The sequence below is a fragment of the Taudactylus pleione genome, unplaced genomic scaffold (genome assembly GCF_031769625.1).
Source record: "Taudactylus pleione unplaced genomic scaffold, aTauple2 ptg000497l, whole genome shotgun sequence".
NCBI lineage: Eukaryota > Metazoa > Chordata > Amphibia > Anura > Myobatrachidae > Taudactylus > Taudactylus pleione.
In genome coordinates, this window is record NW_028284899.1 from 580856 (window position 1) to 607880 (window position 27025).

Sequence of the window (27025 nt, forward strand, 5' to 3'; positions counted from 1 at the left end):
TTTTTTTTTTGCCTAATTAGTCATTGGGGGGTGCCCAAAGAGTTCTGAACCAAGTCCCCACATTTTACTCCAAAATAGGGATTTTGCACTTTTTCTCCTGATTTTTCGCCTATTTTGCCTATGGCGTTGTCGCACACGCGAAAACGTCTTGAAAGTGAATAGGGCGATACTTTGGAAAGTGACGAAAACATCGCATTGGCGAATGTTTTTGCCGATCATGGCTTTTCACCTCTAATCGAATACATGCCTTTCTTGTTTAGGGTGAATCCTTTTTTATCTCTCTTTTCCCGTTGGTACTTGTATATTCCTGTCATCCAAGCCAATGATATTCAAGTATTTTTCTTATATCCCTTTTACACCGAAGTCCAGGGTCTGACCCGTCATTTGAAACGTGGTTCCAAATTGGGTCAGACTGAGATCCCTTTCACACTGTGGTGCCACCCGGGTTATTCCCGAGTCAGCGCTGTTCGCATTGCACCCGTGTACAATGGAACTCTTCTGCTAACACTTGGAGATGACATCATCTCCAATCGCCGGGAAATCTGGATCTCCCCATGCTGTAAACGGGACCCGGGTCGAACGACCCAGACTACTAGTTTACACGGGTCGTTCCGATGCTAAATCCTGCAAGCTACCCGGGTTGGATTACCGGGTCACTCGCCAGGAGTATGCAACACACCGAGCAGCAACCAGGGTTAACTTGGCAATAACCTGGGTTTTAGCTGCAGTGTAAAATGGGTATAACAAGTGAAATCAAGTGATCAGTTCAGTAACGTTATTTATGAGTTTTGCTATAACTACACATTGTATTATATTGTTGCTTTTATGGTAAATGCACTGTGTTTTCTTTTACTTTTGCGTCAGATATTTTAAGTGCATATTCCCAGTTTTATTTATATACTGTTTTATTTGTTATTAATTCAGTGCAACAGTTACTCTACTTTAATGTTAGGAAATGAGCCATAGAGAGTGACAAAAATAATATTCTTCACAATGGTTCACGGAGCTGTGTTAAGAGACAGTAGATATACAAGTATTGCTCAATTTTTCCCACATCCAGAAAAGAAAAACAGACACACAGCATAAGCTGCCCCCAAACTGTGCCATGGGTACACAGTAACACATAGGATGAACTGTGCAGGAGATACAGATGTGTCCACCTACATCTAGCTTCTTTGCGTGTTAAACAGTCCTTCTAGTCGCACCATGCCGACGCATTTGAAGGGAAAAAGTTGCACGAAAAGATGCTCGACGCTACCGAGGATAGATGTATGTGGACTCATCATGCCCTCTGTTGCTCTCAGGGCTGTTCTGGTTGTCCCACTGACAGACTGTGTCTCCAAAGTCGCTCATGAAGTGGATAACCGAATTCCTGGAATGACACCCGGACAAGAAAGAGCAGATCCTCCATTTCAAGCATGGCAGAATTAAGTAGTGCCAACTACAAGACATGCCGACAGCTTTTCTATAGTCCATGAAAACTAAGCAAATTTAGGGTAAAATAAAAAAAAAAAAACTATCAATACAAAAATCTAATAAAATGGTCTATAACAGAGGTTCCCAAACGCTGCCATTACAGTCCAGGTTTTAAGGATATCTATACTTGAGCACAGGTGACTTAACTAGCACCTCAGTCAATTGGATTTACTGATCCGGAATCAAGCATGGATATCCTTAAAACCTGGACTGTAACGGTGGACTTTGGGAACCTCTGGTCTAGATCATATTAATTTGCCTAAAAATTTGCCCTCGTTATCCACTGAATTTTAACAAAAAAGGTGGGTTACACTCCCATGAAGGGCAGTGGCAGCGATGTGGCAAAGCTAGCCAACTCACTCATAGCAAAGATGGAGTGGTGGAACCAGATAATGGTTTATTAGCCGTTTTGGTGACACAAAGACCAATATTATCCCTATGCAGACTGCGATTGTGCTTTTCAAGTTCTATTGCTGAGCTCGGAGAATACACAGTGCCCATCTTTCCTGTCACAACCTTGAAAGTCTCTGCCCAGAGACAGACAAGGTGAACCAGGCCAAGAGAACGTTACCTAACAAAGGTGGTAAACAAGCCTTACCACTCCTCTTACATAGCCTGACTGAGAAGGGTCATCAGTCACTGGACTTTTCCAGGCTTCAGCCACTCCGTTCACAGTCAGATTCCAAAGTCAGATAATGCTCTACTGACGTTAGCAAACTGAGAAGAGGAAAATAATTACCTATCATTTGTGATTAAATAAAAACCTACATAATCCAGCACATTGTTTTGTACATACAGTAGCCTCACATGTAGTCCCTGAAAGCTGGAGCCGCTTTGGCAAGTGCCTGAATGATAAATGCCACGGATGAACGGCTCCAAGTCAAACGATAGCACAATCTGTTTATCCAAGGTCTTTGAGAAGAGAACATTAAACAATGAATCATTAAAAATATGGTTCATAAAAGGGGACTGTAATACTACACGGCCTGGTAGTAGCTAAGTTACATACAAGTCACATGGCCTCAGGGGATGGGGTAGTACTACAAAGCCCAGGGTCTCTCAGCTGACAGCTGTTTTTCGTAGTTCTTCAATGATTTTTTCGGTGGAATCAGAGTGGTGGCCAGTCCCGGCTTTTTCCGCTTCCCCCTCTCAGTTTGTATTTCTTCCCCTTGTTCCTCTCCAGACACAACATCGCCCCCTTTCCGGCTCTCCGGGTGCACATCCCAGACTTCATCGCCCAACTCTTTCCCCTGAATCTCTCTCTGGGTAGACACAGTGGTCCCCTGAGGCAAGTCACTCCCGTGGCTGTATTTGCATTTCGTCCCGTAGCGGCATCGCCCATCTCTCTGGTAGGCCAGACATACCCCTTTCCCGCTTTTCGCCCAGTTGCCATCGCTTAGTTTGACGTGCCGCTCCAAGATGGTCCTCTGCGCCTGCTGCTCGTCTCGGAAGGGGTTTGCAAACACACTGCCAGAGCTCATGGCACTCTGGGTGCCGAGGAGGGGTGCTGGGAGGCGGAATGAGGGCAGGGGGCAAGGGAGGGGTTTCAAGGTTTCTACTTCTGTCTCTTTTTTACTACCATTCTCAGCCTCGTCCTCGCTGCTGGAGGCATCACCGGCGAATAAATTCAATTTGGGGCGGGCGGTGCTGAAAAAGAAAAAAGCTGTAATAAATAATAATAAAGGAACTAGGACAGGCTCTCCAGCTGTTGTGAAACTACAAGTCCCAGCATGCCCTGCTACAGTTTTGCTATTAGGGAATGCTAAAACGGTTGCAAGGCATGCTGGGACTTGTAGTTTCACAACAGCTGGAGAGCCACAGGTTGGCCAGGCCTGAACTAGGAAGCAAAAGACGGCTGTCTTTAAACATAATTCTTTGGGGGAGAGATAAAGTACCAATCAGCTTCTGTCACTTTACAGGCAGTGTTTGAAAAATGACAGGAGCTGATTGGTTGGTACTTTATCTCTCTCCAATGCTAAAGTACATCTACCCCAATCAGCAACTACAATTGAATAAAATGTAAACCAGCTGTCTCATATGCAGATTAGTCTGGGATTAGTCTTTAATGGAGCTTTTCACCTTCACCAAACATCACCGGGACCCCCTTCCCAATAATACCACTTTTGTGGGAATGTATCCTCAGGGATCTCACCAAAGTACTACTCTAGGGGTGGCAGAGGAATTATCCATTTATGTGATGAAGGTGAACCCTAAGGGGTTGCTAGACACCCTGGTTCTAACCCCTGTGTCAGGTCTTTGTGATTCCAGAGAAGTCTGGAGTTAAGCATCTCATTTGTGGGTGGGTCTAGCATGTGAGATGCACCCAATGACACAGGAGCATGGCATAGCACCCAGCAGCTGGGACTAAAGTATTCACTACAGTATTAGGGTGGCAGGACAGTCCCATAATAGCTGCATTTTTAGCAAGATGTACTTAGATGCTAAAATGTAACACACAAAAATTAAAGCGCTACAACTTTATTTTGTACATCTCTCATGTAAATAACACATGAACAAAATCTATTTTCTGTCATAGAGATAGATGTTATGTCAAACTTAAATTCTTCATACATTTGGTCATCTTATACACACACAGGGCTTCATACAGAGCCGTTCGTAAGCGGCCGCTCGTTCGTTCCGAGCGATGTTCGCACATCTGTGCATGCGTACGGGTTGTAATACGCATGCGCGAACCAGTCAGTGCGGCCGAAAATCGTGTGCTCGCAAAATAGCGAATGCCTGCTAATATGAGTGACAGGATGAGGCGTATGTGGGTGGTAACAGGGGAAGGTGCTTGAAAACGGGGAGTGGAGATCCGAACGCAGGCGTGCCAAACGGTCAAAACGGGCGTTTTAAGAGTGTGCATAATTAATACAGCAGCGTCATCGACCACGTCAGTTGGGTGTCTTTTAGCCAGAACTGCTCGCATGATTGCGGTAGGAAAAACCAACCACAAGAATAGCGAGCAGTTCAGACGCCTTTCGATGTACTCGATTAATCTAATAAATAGCGGACATGACGTATGATGCGAGCGGCCAGGGGGCGTTTTTTTCAAAATAACGACCGCATGTTTTGTTTGCTCGTTCAGACATAGAGGCGTGAACAGACCGCAAAGAGCGAACGGTTCATTTAAATAGCCAGTCCCTTTTTCTGAACGAGCGAGCGCAAATAGTGTCCGGCTCTGAATCAGACCCACATTCCGCAGCACATATCCTAACCCACTGCTCCATGCTCCTTCCTCACTATCTACCCCATCTGTGTCGCCCCTGTCTGTCTGCCCCTCCCTTTTAGAATGTAAGCTCTCACAAGCAGGGCCCTCGTCCCTCACGTGCTTCTCCTCCCCCTACTCATAGTATCTTTTACTCCTAACTCCCCAATTGGCACCTAACATTTGGCTGCTGAGGCCCTGCTGCTTGTGTTATGCAGCTATGTTTATAACCATGTCTTTGTCCTGTGTTGTTTTATATTACTAATAACTGTTTTTCTTGTGTGCTCATTTATGTACTGTGTAAGGCGCTGCGGAACCTTTGTGGCGCCATATAAATAATAATAATAATCTCATTAAGCATTGGGACAAGGAGATAGAAAGGACACACAGCTAGTACATTTTATTATATTGCTCACCAAGTTGTAGTCTCAACACCTTCATCTTCCTCCGAATCGGAGGAGTTGTATCCTGAGAGAAGCCCCAGAGATGACGGAGGAGGGGAGCACATGACTTGCAGGCAGCAATCACTGACTGAATCCAGCAGGAAGACAAGATCTAGGCAACAAAGTACAAAGTTAGTTCACTTTATTAAAGCACGCTCAGTCCTGCCATGCAATTTCCCAGCATCCATCGCACATGTCTACTGTCCAATACAGGTGTTGACGCTAGTGTCTGGTCATGGCTGTTTACACTACACTATGCAGCTCCTGCAATCACATCAACTCAATAAACAGGTAACTGGGAAAGAAAAATGAAACAGTGCTATCACAGCAGCCAGGGCCTAGATTCTATGGTACAATAAGTCTTGTTTAAGCAACCAGACACTAATGAGCATATTTACTAAAGTGTGGGTTTTTAGAGGTAAAGATGTTGCCCATAGCAACCAGATTCTAGTTATCTTCTAGATTAGAAGGTGCTAGATAAATGTGAAGTAGAAGCTGATTGGTTGCTATACACAACATCTCCACTTCTAAAAACCTGCACCTTAGTAAATATACCCCTAAATGTCACAGCGCTGTTTTGCGTGAAGCCATACTAGAGTGCTTGAGCTAAAAGAGAAAGGACAGGCAGTGTACAGTGTGGTCATATACACAATTTTGGAGACTAAAGTCGCACATTCACTAGCCAATTACACAGAGCGATTGCACGATTAAGACATCATAATCGTGCACATATCGGGCATGAAATGTCGGAAACGATCAGCGATGTGCGCTCCCGCTAGTCGTTGCCAACATCAATCATCGCCCGAATATGTTGGTCAATCTGCCGATAACGACATGGATGATAGAGGGTGCCTGCACTGAACGATCAATCGTGTAGGTACTGCACCCCTAGGGGACCGACGGTACTATTACGATGTCGTAATCGTACTTTCTTCCCTGGGTCGGCAAGTGGATGTGCTCCTTAACATCACCTTCCCCAACATGCAAACCTCTCTAGGATCCCTTAGCGCTCATTGTCTGGACAACTCAGTAACCTGTCTCATTAGACGGCTTTACCCAAATCTACAAAACTTCAGTATGCTGTCCGCGATCAGAAGTCTAACGCGAGTATCCGGCCGTATTCTGAGCGGCGCAGATCTCTGTAACTACACAGCCCCCCTTCCCCCCAGTCCTCGGTCTGCTAGAGCAGCGGTCATCACAATTATCAGCGTCTCCTGATAGAGGCGTCCCCACTGGCTACGCAGTGGCCACATAGAAACGCCCATTTCGTACACAGGGAAACGTCCGAGATCCGTCCGCGTCTGTTTGCCACAACGCCATCAGGCAGCCGCAGCCTGCGAAATCTCGCTATCAACGCAGCCGCCTCTGAACCTGTGCGCAGCATAGAATCAGGCCCCTCTCATCTCTCCAGCACTGTAGCAGATCAGATTCACAAAGAGCTACATTTAATTCCCAGCAACAAGTTAGCAGCACTCACTCACATTGCAGAGCTCCTCTCAGTGCAGCCACTCACCATGGGGGGATTCTTCCAATGAGCATGTTCTAGCATAAACTAACAGCAAAACTGTGGCAGAGCATGCTGGTATGTGTAGTTCTACAGCATCATAGTATCCCAGCACAGTTTAGTAGGCTGCACACGCTGACCCGGCATGCATCAGCACGGGTCTCCCAGGCTGGTTGGCCGCTACCCCACAGTGCAGCAAAGCAGTGGAGACAGATTTGTTTATGCGCTGAATGTTTTTACGCCAGGGCCCAAGGCCCAGCCAAGACAGAGCTGCTGCTGTTCCCAAATATACTCCTCCCTCTCAGTGCCCAGCTCCAGGGCCATCGGGACGCCCCTTAACGCTGTCGTGTCGCGCAGAGCGCCAACCAGCCAGCAGAGGGCGCCGTAAATAGGGAGATTCCTGCAGTGAGTGAACGAAGCAGCCGGGGCCACAGCAGCACAACCAGTACCCAGCGCGACCACAGACACAGTGGACGTAGCGGAGAGAGGACCCCGGGGCTGCTGCAGCAGCCTCTGGTGGTGACATGCAGACACACAGCAGCCTCTGGTGGTGATATGCAGACTCTCAGCAGCCTCCCCTTCCCCTTGGTTACCGCACACACCCAGAGCCCACCAAGGTGAGTAAAGTGGAGACTGGGGGCGATCATAGCAGACCTGCCAACCTGCAAGGTGATCTGCATTGCACAGTCATTTGTTTTTGCCCTGGTGCCATGCAAGTTGTACCCTCTTTGACATCCCAATAATTCCAGCAAATCATTATAGTATTTATTTAGATTATGAGACTGTGGAAAATATTTTCAAATTGGCAGAGTTGTCAAAAAACTCAGGATTATTGTCATTTATGATCAGCTTTATCTGTGTTTCCAAAGGTGCAGGAAAATTTGAGTCTGAATGGGATGAAAATGTTTTCTTAAAATGAGGTAAAATTACCTTTTTAGCTTATATATTTATTTTTGCTTAGTTTTGCTGTACTTTCATGATAGATATATATATATAATGTATGTATGTGTACCGCAACATTTTAATTACACGCTCTCATGGAAATTTCACCAGGAAAAACAGGTATGGGCTGGGGAATCTGAATTTGATCCTCTATCCCAGGCCTGGCCAACCTGTAGCACTCCAGCTGTTGTGAATCTACAAGTCCCAGAATGCCCTGCCACAGTTTTCGTGTTAGGGAATGCTAAAACTGTGGAATGGGCATGCTGGGACATGTAGTTTCACAACAGCTGGAGAGTCACAGGTTGGCCAGACCTGTTCTATCCCCTGTGAGAGTGCTGCTTTTCCAACTGTGGTCTTATTTCTTTGTGTTAGCTTGTAATGTCTTGTTTAGAAAGGTCTACTGATATGTCCTTACAGATAGGGGTCTCTTTCATTGAATACATGTATTCATTTAATTTCATAATGGGTAATGTGCGACCTTTTTGAAAGTCAAAGGGCAAGAAACGACCAAAATAAAATAAACTACAGGTGTATTAAAAATAAATATTGACCAGTTGTCAGAATCAAAGTTATAGTTGATGATGATAAATATTCTCTGGGCAATTTCTGGTGTTACAGCCGCAATGGTACTGCAAGTCCTGGGAAGGCTTTTAGGTTTCAGTGAAATACCACGTGCTGATGATACCAAACACTGCAGGAATCCAACATGCACTTGCACTGTTTTATCCGCCCATCTCTTTAATCCATCCTCCTACCCATCTCATCCAATACATTCATTTTCATCCAATACATCCACCTATCTTATTGTCATCCAATCCATGCATCAACCTACCCATCTGATGCAATCCATGCATCCACCTACCCATCTGATGCAATCCATGCATCCACCTACACACCTCATTCAATCCATGCATCCACCTACCCACCTCATTCAATCCATGCATCCACCTACCCACCTCATTCAATCCATGCATCCACCTACCCACCTCATTCAATCCATGCATCCACCTACCCACCTCATTCAATCCATGCATCCACCTACACACCTCATTCAATCCATGCATCCACCTACCCACCTCATTCAATCCATGCATCCACCTACCCACCTCATTCAATCCATGCATCCACCTACCCATCTCATTCAATCCATGCATCCACCTACCCACCTCATTCAATCCATGCATCCACCTACACACCTCATTCAATCCATGCATCCACCTACACACCTCATTCAATCCATGCATCCACCTACACACCTCATTCAATCCATGCATCCACCTACCCACCTCATTCAATCCATGCATCCACCTACCCATATCCAATGCATTAATTCACCTACCCATCTCTTCCAATACATTAATTCACCTACCCATCTCTTCCAATACATTCATCTACCTACCTATCTCATTTAAATCCAATACATCCGCCTATCTTATTGTCCTCCAATAGATGCATCCACCTACCCATCTCATCCAATCCTTGCATTCATCCACCTACCCATCTTGTCCAATGCATTCATCCACCTACCCATATCATCATCTGCCCACCCATCCATCCAATTCCATCCTACACATCACATTACTGTTGCTAAGCAAAGTAATACAACAAGGAAGCCGGACACCCTCGCCTAGGTCATGCCTGGCGTATAAATAGCTCTGCACTGCTGCTTCCTTACTAAGGGGCACATTTCTGCTAGCACCTACATGGCTGTGCTGCGCTGTCAGGTAACAAGTGATGTGTATATCGTCTCTGTCACATGCAGACTAGGGCTCTTATGTTGTGTTGCTATTTGTTTTCACCTTCTAGCCTTCCTGGTCCATTGCTCTGCCATCATCAGAATGCTCATGCAGCTCCAACTGTGTCATCATTATGCGCCAGCCGGAGGCAGGCTGAGGGTGGGGCGCCCCAAGTGAGAGGTGGGGGACCTAAGATAAGTCTAAGCTGTGGCCGGGGCGGTGGTGCGCTGGCTGTGCTGCAGGGTTGGTGACATCATTCATACTCAGTAATAACTATAATATATCAGCAGCAGCCGGCTGTGTGTGCTAGGTTATTATGTTTGATGTACGAGGGTGGTTTGATAAGTAAGGTAACAAGACCTCTTACGTTTGTATTGTTATCTATTGCATTCTAATTTCCCGCCAGGCCAGAGCAGGTAGACAACTGCTTCCCCTCATGGCCATTAGACTGTGCCTCCTATCAGTCATACTGTCCCAACTCTTTGTCCTCATCTTAGATCCCTGTACACTGGCTCACTCCACTTCACAAGCCCACTCCCCAAGTTATATGTTTGTCTTCCCCTTTCCCTTAGATTGTAAGCTCCCCAAGCCCACAGCACAGTGCACGCATAGCTGTGAGAGCACATTATATGAGGGTGGTTCAATAAATAAGGTAATAATAACGTACATTTATTTAATTTGTGCATATACGTATAATCAATAGCATGGCCTTGGTACAGATTATTTTCCCACATACTTGTCTAAGCATTTGTTCAAACAGTACACAAAGGTATGTATCCCGGCACAGAAGAAATCAGTGTCCAGAGCCTTAAGCCAGGACATGACGGCTTGCTGAACTTCACTGTCGGTTTGCGAATCGCCTTCCACCCAGGTGATTCTTTAGTGGTCCAAAGAGATGGAAATCACTTGGTGCCAGGTCAGGGGTGTAGGGAAGATGGTCCAGTACCTCCCAATGGTAGTGCCGTTAGAACTCACGTGTGCAGTTGGCTGAGTCTGGCCTGGCGTTATCATGCAGCAATATGATGCCTGTTCGTAGCAACCTGTGTCATTTTCTACGTATCGCCCTCCGGAACCAGCCCAAAGTGTCACAATAGCTGTCAGCATCTCCCTTGGTAAGCATATCAACAAGAAGCACACCCCTGTTGTCCCAAAACACGGTCGCCATGACCTTTGCTGATTGAGTTATTTTGAATTCCTTTGAAGGTGGGGGTGATGCGTGTTTCCATGTCATGGATGGTGCTTCGTCTCTGGTGTCACATGATGTACCCACGTTTCATCGCCTGTAACAATATAGCGAGGAACTGCACTCCCACATCCAGTGCACTAGAGACATTCCCATCGTATTGGCTATGTGAACTTCTGTGAGTTGCTTCGGTACCCAGCGTGAACACTTTTCCCTATGCCTCATTTGCTCATGAACAATGTTGTGCACAGTACTGACTGAGATGTTCAGTTCGTCAGCAATATCACTAACTCGAATACGTCTGTTCTCCTGATTCAGACCTTCAATGCAGCACAGATTGTCATCTGTGGTGAACGTGCTTGGCCTGCTGTTATCAGAGGCAGTGCACCAAACCTATTTCTGTGACATGATGTCATCACCGTACACCTCGACAAGCTGGATGAATTTTAGCTGCTGATGTGCCATTAGACGCAGAAATCTGATCACACTACACACCTCAATGTTTGACCATGTTTCTGCTATCTTACACCTGATGTTAGGGTATGACTGATGCGAGGCGCAGTCTAATGGCTATGAGGGGAAGCAGTGGTCTACCTGCTCTGGCCTGGCGGGAAATTAGAATGAAATAAAGTACATTAGACTCGTGAGAGGTCTTTACCTTACTTATCGAACCACTCTCTTATAATTCTATGCTGTTCATGGTTCTAATTAACTTTATACAATTTATTACAGCTTGTTATGTATTGCAGTGTTACATTTACTGAAGGGGTGTGTGTGTGTATGTATATGTATATATATATGTAGTGTTCACTCTAGCTCCGGCGGCAGGCAGGGCGCCGGAGCTAGAGCGCGCCTTCGGCGCCCGGCGTCTATTCTCCGGCGGTGACCGGGTCACCGCATGTTTCTCCACCCGCGGGACACTGCGTTCCGCGGGTGAGAACGGCACCCGCAGGCTGTGAGGGCAGGGTGCTTTTTGCCCCGCTAAAACAGCCTAGCGGGACCGCTATATATATATATATATATATAATTGTCAGATATCTAACCTTGGATGTGCTGTCTCCTTTATTTCTGCTGCAACATGATTATGCGCATTGCACTCCATTTATGTATTTTGAGCATGTGCAGTTTTGTCTAAATACTATAGAGATAGAGAGAGAGAGAGAGAGAGAGAGAGATATATATATATATATCTCTCTCTCTCTATCTATCAATGTTCTCCCCAGGCTGTTTTTTGCGGATGCATAGCCCGGCAGAAACAGCCTACCGCCCGGCACTTCCCCCGTCCCAATGCGCCGCGTCCCCTCGCCCGGTCACCCTCAATGTGTCTTTGTTGACCCGGGACGTGCTGTGTCTGTACAGTGAGCGGCTGTACAGTGGGGGAGTGGCTTTAACACTGCATGTGTGACTCACACATGCCTTGCAGTGCCGCTCGCCTGTATGTGAATCCCTCCTGAAGTGCCAGAGGCGGGATGGCCCTTAACTGCTGCTGCTCCTGAGTTGCTGCTGGATGGCTCTCCGGTCCCCCGGTCCGGTCTCTGGGCTCACCTCCTTATCTCCACTCACTCTGTGCCTCCCCTCCTCATCAAATAACTGCTGATACTGCTGCTGGCTCCCGCGGGGTTGCAGATTACCGATGGTCGAAACTGCGGTCCCTGCTCCCTCCCCGTCTCCTTACTTGACAGCTGTTGCTCCTGGCTCCCGCCGGAGTTCGGGCTGCTGCTGGATGAAAATCCGGTCCCTGCTCCCAACCACATCTCCCTCTGGGCGGGATGCATGACTGCCTATCCTTCCTAGCTCCTCACTTGACTGCTGGGTTGCGGGTTATTGATGGTCATCGCCAATACTTCTGTGACTTCCCTACACTACCTCTAGATCCCTCTCTGTCACCCACAGACACCAACTTCGCAAACAGCCTGCCTACCTGGAACACGTCTCCGCAGCTGTACTGACTGGTTACAGAAGCATCTGGTGAGTAACACATCCAGGGTGCCCGTGTGTGTGTTTTTTACAGTGGGGGCCTATGGGGATGTGGCATATTAGGTCCGGGGAGAGTTCCCCAAGTTTAAATCATTATAAGGTCAGGATTTAAAACATTGTATTACTGGGAAGGACCCCACCTGGCTACGTCTTGATGCCACCCGGGTGGAAAATATTTCTGGAGAGAACACTGTGTAAATATATATATATCTCTCATTCCTGCTAGGCTGTTTTAGCAGGGCGCTGCGCCCTGCCCTCACCGCGCAGCGCACCGCTAAGACAGCTTGCGGGTGCCGTCTTCACTTGCGGGTCGTAGTGTCTGCGGGTGGGGAAATGTGCGGTGACCCGGTCACCGCCGGTGAATAGACGCTGGGCGCATGCGCCCGGCATCTATTCTACCTGTCAGCAGCGCTTGGGGGCTGCCCAGCGTATCCATAAGTGCCGGGCATGCCCCCAAGAGTGACGAAAAGGTGACGCGTCTTATAGACATGCCCCATTTTCAATGGCCACGCCCCCTCATCGCCGTGTGTGTGTGTGTGTGTGTGTGTGTGTGTGTATAATATATATACCCACAGAAGTTTGCAAAGTCCTGGAGTGACCTGCATGGTGTTGGACATCTCATGGAGAACTGCCCGTTGTGCGATATATATATATATATATATATATATATATATATACATATGCACATGTCAGGTGCATAACTATTGGGACATTGACAGAATTTTCATATTTTGACCTCTGTTCACCACCACAATGGCTTTGGAATGAAACATACAAGATGTGCTTTAACTGCAGACTTTCAGATTTAATTTGAGGATAATTACATCCAAATCGGGTGAACGATGTAGGAATTACAATGGTTTCTATATGTGCCTCCCACTTTTTAAGGGGACAATAGTAATGGGACTATCAACTCAAAAGCTATTTCATGGACAGGTGTGGGCTATTCCCTCGTTATTTCATTATCAATTAAGCAGGTAAAAGGTCAGGAGTTGATTCTACATTTGGAATCAGTTGCTGTCGACTCTCAATATGAGATCCAAAGAGCTGTCACTATCAGTGAAGCAAGCCGTCATTAGGCTGAAAAATCAAAACAAAACCCATCAGAGAGAGAGCAAAAACATTAGGTGTGGCCAAATCAACTGTTTGGAACATTCTTAAAAAGAAAGAATGCATCGGAGAGCTCAGCAACACCAAAAGACCTGGAAGACCACGGTAAACAACTGTGGTGGATGACAGAAGAATTATTTCTCTGGTGAAGAAAAACCTCTTCACAACAGTTGGCCAAATCAAGAACACTCTCCAGGAGGTAGGTGTATATGTGTCAAAGTCAACAATCAAGAGAAGACTTCACAAGAGTGAATATGTAAACCATTGGTGATCCACAAAAACAGGAAGACCAGATTAGAGTTTGCCAAACAACATCTAAAAAAGCCATTACAGTTCTGGAACAACATTCTATGGACCGATGAGACAGAGATCAACTTGTATCAGAGTGATGGGAAGAGAAGAGTATGGAGAAGGAAAGGAACTGCTCATGATCCAAAACATACCACCTCATCAGTGAAGCATGGTGGTGGTAGTGTCATGGCGTGGGCATGTATGGCTGCCAATGGAACTGGTTCCCTTGTATTTATTGATGATGTGCCTGCTGACAAAAGCAGCAGAATGAATTCTGAAGTGTTTCGGGTAATATTATATGCTCATATTCAGTCAAATGCTTCAGAACTCATTGGACGGCGCTTCACAGTGCAGATGGACAATGACCTGAAGCATACTGCAAAAGCAGCCAAAGAGTTTTTTAAGGCTAAAAAGTGGAAGGTTATGCAATGGCCAAGTCAATCCCCTGACCTGAATCCGATTGAGCATGCATTTCACTTGATGAAGACAAAACTGAAGGGAAAATGCCCCAAGAACAAGCAGGAACTGAAGACATTTGCAGTAGAGGCCTGGCAGAGCATCACCAGGGATGAAACCCAGCGTCTGGTGATGTCTATGCATTCCAGACTACAGGCTGTAATTGCCTGCAAAGGATTTGCAGCAAAGTATTAAAAAGTGAAAGTTAGATTTAGGATTGTTTAGTTTGTCCCATTACTTTTGGCCCCTTAAAAAGTGGGAGGCACATATGGAAACCGTTGTAATTCCTACACCGTTCACCTGATTTGGATGTAATTACCCTCAAATTAAATCTGAAAGTCTGCAGTTAAAGCACATCTTGTTTGTTTCATTTCAAAACCATTGTGGTGGTGAACAGAGGCCAAAATATGAAAATTCTGTCAATGTCCCAATATTTAAGCACCTGTGTGTGTGTGTGTGTGTGTGTGTGTATATATATATATGTATGTGTGTGTGTGTGTGTGTATATATATATATATATATATATATATATATATATATATATATATATATATATTATATAGTGTGCGTGTGTGTATATTGTGTCATTGTAAATATAAAGTCATCATTGCTATTCCTACCCTCCCTTATTTATTTGTATTTTGCCCAAGTCCCCATTGTTGTGTATATGTCACGTGCACGCTGTATTACCCATTGGTCTGCGTGGTTACTTGTCTCTCGTTGTGTTTGCCTCTTCATTTTTCACATTTTATTTCCATTCCATTTCTCTCTTCCTACACCTCAGGCACAATGGTCACTTTATATTCCACAATGCAACAAATTTCCAGTGGGCCGTGGACCATTCTCTCTCTCTTTTTGTATTATCTGCTTCCCTTGGTCCCTACACTAATATACTGTACCAGGTACCTCGCTCCCACCTTCCATACTAATGGCTGGGTCACACATCAGACCCCTGGCTGCGAGGTCACCATTGAAAAATTCCGCTGCTAATCTCCCGGATTAAACTATTAATACTCTGTGTGTGTGTGTGTGTGTGTCTCTGACTGTCCTGCACTCTCTGTCACTCAGCCAGTGATTTCTCTCTCTCTCTCTCTCTCTCTCTCTCTCTCTCCCTCTCTTCCTCTCCCTTTCTCCTGACACAAACTGCGCTGTTTATCAGTCTCTGGTATTGCTGACACTCTTGTTATGAAAAGCCCTTGGTTTGGGGGCAGATGGGCCACCTCATATTAAACATACCCTAATCCTGTGATGGAGTCGGACGTGCTGTTTCCAGACCTCTGCTCGCGTGTTATTCAGCAACTGCGACAAATCCGTGCCGATCTCATCCTCCTGACTGAGAAATATGTGAGATATCTCTACTACTGTGTGTGGCTATAGTGTTATTGGGGGAAGGGGGTCTTTGTCATTTTCTAGAAAGGAAAGTGAATATATACAGTGGGAATTACAGGATATATGCTTGGGCAGGACATATATTATTCTTTTAAATTTAACATGGGATCTCTCTCTCTCTCTCTCTCTCTCTCGCTCTCATAAAATCTCTCAATGTAATGTGGGGACTGTACAATCTTAGGGCCCGATTCATTACCCTTTGCAGCTGCTATTGCGCACGCAATTGTTGCGCTCTGTGTATGCTTTGCAGTGCGCGAGCTGACCACTGCTATCAGGACTGTGATTGCAGAGACTACGCCAACCCATCACAGAGTGTTTGACAGGGGGGTGGTCGGTCGAAACGCAGGCGTGCCCGTGCGTTTGAATGCCGTTGCAGGGGCGTGCATAAATTATCCACTGCGATGCCTTACGCAGCCTGAGGACTCATAGTGTACATGGAAGTTAGCAATTTCTGAGTAAGGTCAGAGCATGTGTAAGTGTGCGTGATGCTGCGATGGTACTCGATTGTACCGAAGGTTTCGCAGTCTTGCTAAACATTACGGATGTGTGTAAGGTAAAGTTGGCGTCCTTATGTTATGCTGCGGTGGCATAGCGATCACAATGGATTAGCATACTATCGCAGTTGAACTGCGTGCGTAATCGCTGTTGCATTCGCAGTTGCGAACGGTAATGAACCAGGCCCTTAGTTCATTGGGATATATAATTTGATGGAGCAAGCAATGAGACAGAGAAATAAAATATGTGCATATTTGCTTGACTATACGATATGTTTATTGAACATAGCACAGTTTGAGAGGCCTACTATCTAGAAACCTCCAAAAACAGACTGAAGACTTACCTGTATACTCATACATTTCATTAAAGAGTCACAAAAAACCCCCTCAAAACAACAAATGCTTAGTTTGAATACAATTGTAAAGCGCTTTGCTTCCCAGCGGGAGAAAAGTGCTATATAAATAACATTATTATAATATAAAAATATATATATTACCCTTAATGGCTATATTTTTCCCTTTGAAAAAGAATAGTATTTTCTTCTTGAAATAGCTGTCTAACAACGAAGTCCACTGTTTGTAACCACTGCATTTAGACCTTCTACTATGACCTCAGAGGGGTGTTTCAAAGTCTCTCTGCTCACTACATCATATGTCATGTGACTGTGATTGTTGTGTAATAGCATGATACTTGGCAAACTAGGAGTCAATTCAATTAGCAGTGAGCGGGGCAACGTGCCATTGCAACAGTATCCCATCTCACCGTGTGGGTTTTTGCACACAGGGCTGCGAGCGGACTTGCACCTATTTCAATCAACCCCTATAAGTCATTAATAGCAGCTTGAAGCAAAACACTTAAGGCAAAAGACACAACTGCAGTTTTTGCTGCAGCATTGAAAGCAGCCCAGCAGATGGGACAATGTAATGAACGACCCTCGCGCATGCTCAAATGGGCATACACACTGCACGATCCACGTCGGAACGATATCTCGTGTAATGTGTACCCAGCTTATCACGGTTGTAGTAACCTATACCCGGTTATTGCATTCATTTAGAAGCATCAGACGACTGAATTACGGGAAACTAATCATTGTTAAAAATTTGTGGGAGATCTGTAAGAGAGCCAAAAACGTGACATATGGGTAGAAATGCCAGCCAGCTCCTGATTGGTTGTCCATCATATTTTGGTCATGGCGCAACTTGTCATTTCAGTACCTTCATTAGAGCCTTCCTCTGCATATTTAACGTATTTGACACATGGTTACAAATGATGACCACTAGGGGTCCCCATCCACAACAGTAGGGTCCTCTATGGACGCACTAGATTGCTGTGAGCTATTGCACATTGGTACTGTTTTAGTAAATACCCCAAAATGAGGAATTCCGAAGCCTGAAACTTCAGGCCTGAAAATAATATCTGAATAATTAGTGAGTACTTATATCATCATTGTATAAATATGGAAAAATCTGTGTTTATATGTTCTAACCCAGGCCCAACAATTACGTATATTCGATTGCCTGTAGCAACTCACGTGTACCTTTTTTATATGATGGAACTCCATGGTTCCTTCTAATATCCGTATAATTTACAGTAGGAATTCACTCCCCCCACATTCTGAGTCGGACACAAAGTGACGTTTTGAGTGCAGCCACAGAAGCCAGATTTACTACTCTATGCTAATGCGACATTCCTTACAGTTAACGCAAAAATCCGTGCAGCTTCCATCAGGAAGCCCAGCCGCCCACCGATTTTACATCAACCGCCATTTTACATCAGCTGTCACCATTAGTATTTCCACTTGCACCAGCCCCATGCTAGGTGCAGGAGATGCATCAGAAGCCGCCTTCTCCTCGCCGTGCGTGCGACTTGCACCGTGGGTTTAGCTACACGCCCAAGTCGCTGTCATGAGACAGATCTCTTGTGTGTTGCTGTCCAGGTTTCAGTCCTTTTCATGCAAATCGGGTTCCAGCAGAGATCCGCCCGACGCACAATCAAAGATACGCAAAAAGATGTAAACTCGCTTCTGCGCACTAAGGATAAAATTTGCTATTGTGTCTGTTACTGAAGATACTCTGAATCACTATTATATGATATGCACTATAAGCTGCAGTAGGGGCTATGCTATTCCATGAATAGAGGAGAGATGACATCAGAACATTTAGATTGCGTGATGACATCAGTACTTTATCCACATAACAGCATCATCTATATATTACCGCAAAAACATTTTTATCATTCCTTTTTTTTTTTTTTTTTTTTTTTTTTTTTAGGTGGAGACACATGGATTCAACAATCTAAATTTTGACCTGCCTGGGGGGAGTGCAACCATGGGGACCGGCAGCTGGTCAGAGATGACCACAGAGGACCGTTTACTGGCTAACATCACTGCCTACCTAGTCATGGAAAAACAGCTAATGCAAGTGATAGAAGAGCAAGGCGAGAGCCTGCTGGAAGGAGAAGGCGATCTGCACGAGGGTCTCCGGAGCATGCTGATGCAAGTGTCAGCCTTGAGGTCACAGCTGGAGCATCTTGGGGGGACTATGGGCCTGAAGAAGGAGTGGGCCGGAGGCAATGATGAGGTAGACAGACCATCTACAAGTGTGTTTGAAATGAAGGTCAGGGGTTACCATCTTCTGAATGAGCTGTCAGTCTGGGCAGTGAGGAGCGTGAGGGACTTGCGGAAGTTGCAGAGGGAGAGAGAGAAGTTGGTTAGCCAGGCCGAGGCATCGGCTGGGGGCAGTGAACTATGAAGCGCAGAGAGAGAGAGTCGGTCACAGGGTAGGTAAGAGAGTCAGAAGGAATCAAGAACGTTGAAAGTCATAGATAAGGTTGGTCACATGAGTTCAATCCTATAACTTGAACCTTACATAAGGAGACATATATTATAAGGTTAGTATGCGCTGCACACTGTAGTATCAGAATATTATACTCTTAATTTAACCCAACTAAACCAGACACACTAATTACAAAACAAAAGGAAAAAACATAATAAAGCTTAGGTTGTTGGGCCACCAGATGCAGCCAGTATGGCCTGTATGCCCCGCAGCACTGAGTCTACCAATGTCTGCAATTATGCAAAAGGTATGTGGCACCATTCTTCCACCAGAAAGTCACTGACATGTGCCTGTGTAATGATGGTGGGGGAGAGCACTTTCTCAGATTACTACCCGGAAGATCCCATAACGGCTCAAGTATATTCAGATCTGGTGACTGACAAGGCCATGACATATGGTTAACATCAGCATCATGGCCATTAATCCATTGGACAACCACACATGCTCTATCTGGGGGACACTTGTCATCCTGGAGGACACCCCTCCTGTCAGGAGAGACATGCTGCAACATGGGGTGAAGATGAAGGCCTCATGAATCAGTGCACCCAACCATGCCAGGAAAATGTGCTTCACAACATGGAACCACGAGAACCCTACACTGTTGGAAACAACAAGCGGACCATGATATGCTGCCCGGTGGAGTTTTTGTTGGAGCGTTTTGATGACACTGCCTGCTCACGTAGCTGCTGGCCTGTTTTGCAGCGCACTTCAAATTAACGCTGGGATATCACAATCCTGGGGTACTTGCTTACTCCCACTTTGCCCTTTTGCTTATAACATTATTTCCTTGACGTTCCATGCTGCCCTCGCTTCCACTACGTTAGTAAGGTGAGCTGTCTTGGCCACTGAAGCTAATACAGAACGCACCCCAACAATCACCCATCTCAAAAGTCAGTGTGGTCTCTTCTTGCAGCTATGCTAGCCGTATCTTGTATAGATTGTAAGCTTATGAGCAGGGTCTTCTTACTTCTTTATCTCTTTGTTATTTCCCAGTTTTTTTTATTACTGTATTTGTTTCCATTTGTAAAGTACTATGGAAGATGCTGACATTATATAAATAAATGATAATACTGATGTTAATTGTAATTTATATGCAGCCAGATGAGCTCAGCATAATTTACGCTTGAAGATTTGATTTGCTAAATACGTTAGCCACATCTGCTTTTAATACGTCTGGTGATCCCCATTTAAGTAGGTGTTGCTAATTTGATTTGTCCACTAACTCTGTCTCATCTGACTTGCAGGAATATGATGCTGGGCTATCCCTTACTGTATGAAAAAATAGTAAATATTTAATGCCATGCATTATCTAAATCACGACATTATTTGTTGCCACGCATTATCTAAAATAATGGACTATTTATTACTAACTATTTATTACTGACTTATTTTATTAACATTTTGTCTTATAATATTAATAACCATAAATGGTCCATACTCTTAAGAATTATGCTAGGTACACACTGTCGTGCGGATTGTAGAGTGGGCCTCAATCAGAGATGTGCGTACATGTCTGATGTTGAGGGTTTTGCTCCTGCACAGGACCCGTTCTACAGGTCCTGAGATCTCACTTGTAGACCCCCCTCAAGCCACATTATGATTGACATGCTGCAGAGTTTTGGGGGTGGAGAGGAAGCATGCCTGGTCACTGTTCCCGGAAACGGGGGGGGGGGTTGTCGCCCACATTTTCCAGGTGGGACGAGGCCAGGGTCTGCGTCGGTGGATGCGGATTCTTGGCATTTTGAGTGACCAGCACCCGGTCGGGCTGCGGAAAGCTTCAGCTCCCGCAGCCGGACCAAAGGCGTGACCATCTGTCGCAATGGTTACAATGCTTCTCAAAGACTGCGATGTCGGTCGCAGTGCTGGGATCACAAATGCTTTTGCATCTGAGATGGACGGCATTGCACAGCCACTTGTGTGCGGCTCTGCAAATCCATCTGAGTCAGGCTCAGTGTGTACTCCAGATTACGTGTGCACGGCGATGGTTCATCGCATCGTCCCATCTGCTGGGCTGCACTGTAGATGGGACGATGCAATGAGCAATGCCATGTTGCTACTTGCAGCATGTAATGATATATCGTGCCATGGTACACCGAATAGTGTAGTGTGTACGGCAGGTGCAATATATTGTTACATCGCGTTGTTACGTTGCCTGGTCCGCACGTCGTGTATTATGTACCCAGCTTAAGATATCTACAGGTGTTGACATACATCAGTTGTTTGGCTGCACTGCAGGATTTAAGGGCTGCTCCTGACATTAATTTATTTGCTAATACTGACTTTCTAATCATCACTAATTGGAAGGAATATGGGCTGAGTGAACATGGTTGTCAGTCATACATTATCTGCCCAGTAGTATGTATGCGGATTACCTAAGTAGCCGTTTTGGGCAAAAATGTTACATGGGAAATAGTTGTATATATTGGATTCTGCCCTCAAGCAGGGCTGTAGTAGCAGAGGATAATTTGGCTAGGGCGAGATGCTTCAAAAAACAGCAATAAGTGACATGTCTCATTACCTTTATTTATTATTGTTTATTTCCATTAAAAAGGATGGCTGTATTGGTATTTTGACAATTATGGCATAATAAATTATAAAACATGGGTAATCTTACTGTTGCTTGATTTTTTTATTCAGTTATCATTTGATCATTCCAAATGGTTTCCGTATTTATAACATAGTATCTAATATAAAATGCAAATGTATATTAATATAAAAACAGTCTGGATTGAAGGTCACAAGTGGTTTGAGGGTACGCTTTCAACCAAATTATAAAAAGTACAAACAAAACGTGTCATTTAACACAGGAGACTTATCAAACCTTCTAAGAATGACAAATGGTGGTGTTGATCATAGCAACCAATCCGATTATAACTAGCGGTTATCTAGGATATATTATAAAGTGATAGAATTAGATCAGTTGGTATAGAAACATTTTTTTGTATGGATTTTTACATTTGATAGCTAACTGACTATCCACATTTCAGTCCCCCTAGGGCAAAGTCTCACTTCATAGCTGCTGTAACACAATTGAAACTAATCTACCCTGTTGTTTAGCTTACAGTTGTGTCACCGTTGAGAGAACATTAGGTAGCTGCACAATGAAAAGTCAAAACATACATTCTCGTTCAAATTGGAACAATGTGATTTAAAAATCAGCAGTCTTTGATAGAAGCCTATATATTGGTGTCACTTAATCTACATGGAAGGAACAGGTTGGGCATGATATACCGACGTGTAGAATGCCGGCTGTCAATACACTGACAGCGGCATCACGATGACTATAATCCCGACAGGGGAACGGTAAGTAATGTTCCCCTGTCCTATTTACCCCCTAACCCTCCTTTCCTGCAACCTAACACTAACCCTCCCTACCCCGCACCCTAACCCTCCCGGGAGGTGCCTAACCCTAACCTCCCCTGTCTGGTGCCTAACCCTAACCTCCCCCCTCCCGCAGCCTAAGCTTAAATCCCCCCGGGGCACCTAAACCTAACCCTCCCTCCTTCCCTGCGGCTAACAGCTACCCAGCCCCGCTGTACTTACGATCGTGATGCCGGCTGTTGGGATTCCAGCATCGGCATCTCCAGTCATGTTGGGATTCCGTCGCCGGTCTTCCCATGCTGATCGGGATCCCGGGATTTGGGCAGGCGGCATCCCGGCCGTCGGTCAATTGACCGCATCCCGGAAGGAACATATATTCAGAATAATAATGTACAAAAGATTACTATACATGCCTTCCAAATGTCTCGTTTTGTCGACCCCAAAAGATGGGGAGTTTTGCGCAAACATTTTTGTGGTTTGGCCAGAACAGGGTGGGCTTAGGGCACATCAGGGCAGGGTTTATCTTGTCCTGACTTTTTCTTGGTGTAGGGTCCTGTTCGCAATAGCATATTTGGGCATGATTCGGATGTGGACACAATGCAGATATTTATTCAGATGAGCGATTATCGGCTGGCTGCGCATGCATTGCGATCGCACAGCGCACGCGCCAAGATACCATAGTGAGGCCGCTTACAGTGAAGATTTCTTTGCAAAGTGATTGACATTCAGAGACCATTTGGGTGCGGTTACTCGGAGTGACGGGAAAAAGGCAGGCATGTTGCGGACGTTTTTGGGGAGTGTCTCAGCCTACAACTGTGATTCTGTACGCAGAAAACTTGGTGCCAGTGTGTTAGTTCCTGCGGCCATTCTGTGCGATCATAGGGTAACTCAGATGGTCGATTACTGAAGTATCTGCGACCACCACTGCGTGACCGTACGCACTTGCTTGGATCTGCGAAGCCAGGACTGGGCATTTTAATACGTTTCCAGGTGGCCACAGCATTAGCCTATTTTCGCACAGCAGCTGCGTATGGGATTGCAGCTGCGATTGTATTAGCATCCACATCTGAATCAGACCCTTTGTGCATACGGTCTGTATAGCACATGCGTCATAGGGGTCTTTAGAACCCCAGAAGCCCATGGATGTTTTTATTTGTAACCTGCTTTTTTTTACATATACACTTTATGCACTGGTGCAACTGTTAGATTAAGTGGGACAAAAAAAAATGAGTCCCAAACCCCCCCCCCCCCACCCCATTTCTTGACCTAGTTCCTCGAAGTCACCAGTCCTGTTGTCAAAAGCTCTAAGGCTTCCTCACAACCCTCACACCAACCCACCTTGTGCTGTGTGTAATGAATGTGATCTCTCTCCATGAGGGGAAAATGTGGTCACTGCATAATGAGAATAGAGGTACCTCAAAAGTAGTAAATAGTGAGCACTATCAACAACAAATAGAAAATATTTTGCAAACTAGTACCCCCCCCCCCCGCCCTAGCCCCTCCCCCCCAGAGTCCAGGCCTGGGACTCCAGTCCCAGCGCCCCCCCCCCCCCCCCCATCACCCGATCGCTGCCCTGACAGTGGGGGGCCTTGAAAACATAGTTATATTCGGTTCTGTTCATTCTCTTCCCTCTCCACTCAGTCAGACTGAACATGTACAGTAGTAGTCGAGCATCCTTGGGATTCATGGCCTGTACAAACTGTCCCAGAACATCCCAGATGTGGACCTACTATGCAACTAACAATTAGCACAGGTTATCCTGAGGTGCAGAGTTCAAGGGGAACCTTGATCCAGAGACCTCATTCAGGACAGTGATGGACTTTGCCGCAGATAATCATCAGGTCGGGGGCCCCTATGGGGTAAAAAATCAAGGTCCATTCAAGGTCGGGCAGGAAGCAGACACCCAAATCGACATCATAAGGTAAAGGTTCAGGCTTACAAGCAATTAAAGTCCAGCAGGGTATGTACTGTACACAGCAGCGGGGACAGGCATTTAGCCAACTAATCTACAGACGTTGTTATGCAGCCAAGGCCTGAGAGAAACTGAGATGTTCTTGTATACACACCAATGGGTCTATTCATGAACTGGGGACCCACGTCATACTGATGTAACATCCGGCAGGTATCGCTTACAATATATTAGAGTTACAACACAATATCCGGTGACTCACGCGCGTTGCCTAGATAACTGGGGACCCGCGTCACATGGATGTAATATCCGGCTGGTTTTACTCATAAACACTAGAGGCAAAACATACCTAACCCTAGTGATGAAAACGTACTGAAGCATGATTGGTTGACAACGTGGGTTGCTATGACAACCGAAATTGCATACTAAGTAGGAAATGTTTTTAATGAATACTTTTTGGTGGGATTTATTTTATGCTATTTATTGAATGACATGTTAATTAGGATGTTTATTGTAATTAATTTTATGAAGAAGTTTTATCGAGGATAATCACGAGAATTACGGGGTTTTAACCCTAATTGGAGAGGCAGGACTTATTATAGAATAAAAGGAGCATCAGACCACAACACCTCCACCTTGAAAAAGACTGAGAAAAGTCGAAACGCATTGGTGGTGAGGTGTTTCTTTTTAGTTGGAATAGAACAACCTGAGTACTTCCGTCTGGTGATACAGGGTGAGAACAGTGGGGCCCCGTTTTTTCATCATTTGTGTATCCCAGACGTGGTTTTTAGATCTGTACTGACAGGGCTTGTTTCTATTATTAGTAGGCAGTGGAGTTTTATTCTTTTTTTTTTTTACTTTTATGATATTATTTTTGTACTTGTAAAATTTCCTTTTGAGATGTTGGTCCTAATAAATAATCAATAATACTCTTTGGATTTTGAGTACATCTTTTGGAGTTTTGTGGACCAGTGTTTAAAGAAACCTTTATGAGAATCTACAGTGCTTGATTTATGTAAGCAATAAAGTGAGTTGTGTACTCATTGCAATTATAAACTACACGAGGTGTCATAAATCCTACCTGTAAAGAAGACACAGGGATAAAGAAACCTTTATATAAATGGAGCGGTGTGTTATATGTAAGCATCACATCTGTCTGATTTGGTCACGTTTGGGTGATTTTCCTATTCAGAATTGGACACGCACAGCATTTGCTGTAATATCTGGACTTTTGTACCTATCCCTTTAAAATTGTTATCCAAACTTACTATACTATAAAGATTTTGTTTTGTGTACCTTTATTTGCATATTTGTGAAAGAAAACCCCCCCTCAGAAAATTCAGGATTCGGACAAGAATTTTGGAACAAAGAAGGAGGGTAATATTATATTTTATAAGATTTTATTGTATATCCCTTCACTGGAGCACAAAATGTTTCCTATATTTGTTTTGCTTTATGTATCCAGTTTGATAACGCTGGAAAGAAGTTTCTAGCTGCTCCTATTCTTGCGCTAAGTTTGACAACATTTGTATATTTAAATATACAGACGCTGTCATGCAGCCAAGGCCTGAGAGAAACTGAGATGTTCTTGTATACACACCATTGGGTCTATTCATGAAGCAGAGTTGAGCCTTGTTTATCTGAAATCAGAGCTTTTCTCTGCTTCGTGCTATACATGGAGCAAGTTTACTGTGCAAAAGTGTATTACTTCTCCAGCTCCACCGCTGCTCCATGCCTGCTTCGCATCACCATACTATTGTATGGTACATGCGATTCATAAAGGAACGGAAAGCTGAGCCCAGCTTTCCGTCCTCTCCTGCGATACAGATTCGCCATCTGATAGCGTTATCTGTACCACAAGCCAAACAGAGCAGGGAGGTTACACTAGTTTGCAGGAATATATGATCTATTGTTCTAGGGAATAGGATTTCCACCTAGCAACAGCTGGTAGGTTAGGTGCAAGCCTAGCAAGGTAACAGGGTGGGTACGGTGGGAGCTTGTTGCTAGGTGGCAATCCTAATCCCTAGAACATAGAGAGTTTGCAGAGTTTGCAAACTAGTATTTGTTCGTCGGGAGGCATGCCACCTTGCAACAGCTGGTGGGCAGACTACCACATACCTGGTGGTTGCTCTGAGGAATTCTATCCTCTTGAGTGTCAGAAGGCCTCCAGTAATGTTTCACAAAAGCACGTGTGGAAGACCAACGTGCAGCCTGTATAATAGACTGCAAAGGAAGACCTCTAGCAGCAGCTGAAGTAACGGCTGCCCCACGTAGGGAGTGACCCTTGAATAGAGAGGTGTCTATCCACGAGCTCTACATGGCAGAAACAATCCAGCTCCTGATCGTAGAAGGCCTAGCCGGGCGAAACTGCTTACGACACGTGATGAATAAGTTGGAAATGTCGCCTCTAATCGGTGCCGTGAGTATGGTGTAAGTGGATAAACACTCAACTATGCAGAGGTTGGGATGGGATTGGTCTTTTACCAGGTCGAATTCCACCAGGGGTTTCGAACAGAACTGGTTTTTGTGTGTCCTTTTAAGAACGATATGAAAACCCTCTGGGATAGAGGTCATCCATGGCTCTGAAGTGTAGATCAGTGAAAGCTCTGCGCCTCTGGCAGCGAAGGCCAAAGCCAATAAAGATGCTAACTTCCATGAAAGGCAAAAAATGTCAGCCGAGGAAGGGATAGTAGCTAAAAAGTTTAGGAAAGGGTTAAGGTGCCCACACACATACCGACTTTTCATCCAATT

The 27025-nt window shown here is 45.1% G+C and overlaps 2 protein-coding genes across 8 annotated transcripts; one reads left to right on the top strand and one right to left on the bottom strand.

Moving 5' to 3' along the window:
• Window positions 1-992: 992 nt before the first annotated feature.
• On the bottom strand, window positions 993-7072 carry LOC148501860 (uncharacterized). 3 transcript variants are annotated; one of them, XM_088449843.1, is made up of 3 exons: window positions 6609-7072; window positions 5101-5239; window positions 993-3123 (listed from the first exon to the last, which is right to left on the bottom strand). In XM_088449843.1, the coding sequence occupies exons 2-3, from the start codon at window positions 5190-5192 to the stop codon at window positions 2517-2519; spliced, it is 699 nt and encodes a 232-aa protein (XP_088305969.1). In that variant the 5' UTR covers window positions 5193-5239; window positions 6609-7072; the 3' UTR covers window positions 993-2516. The 3 variants fall into 3 exon arrangements, with proteins under 3 accessions (XP_088305969.1, XP_088305970.1, XP_088305968.1); XM_088449844.1 differs by having other exon boundaries at window positions 6605-7072; XM_088449842.1 differs by having other exon boundaries at window positions 6641-7071.
• Window positions 6867-21642, top strand: CNTF (ciliary neurotrophic factor). Of its 5 annotated transcripts, none has more exons than XM_088449845.1 (5): window positions 6887-7248; window positions 7501-7551; window positions 12386-12460; window positions 15486-15670; window positions 18481-21642. In XM_088449845.1, exons 4-5 carry the CDS (start codon window positions 15575-15577, stop codon window positions 18958-18960), a joined length of 576 nt encoding a protein of 191 aa, XP_088305971.1. In that variant the 5' UTR covers window positions 6887-7248; window positions 7501-7551; window positions 12386-12460; window positions 15486-15574; the 3' UTR covers window positions 18961-21642. The 5 variants fall into 5 exon arrangements, 4 of the variants coding, with proteins under 4 accessions (XP_088305971.1, XP_088305973.1, XP_088305972.1 ...); XM_088449846.1 differs by lacking the exon at window positions 6887-7248 and adding an exon at window positions 7278-7300; XR_015870014.1 differs by lacking the exon at window positions 15486-15670 and having other exon boundaries at window positions 6867-7248; window positions 18481-18565.
• The last annotated feature ends 5383 nt before the right edge of the window (window positions 21643-27025 follow it).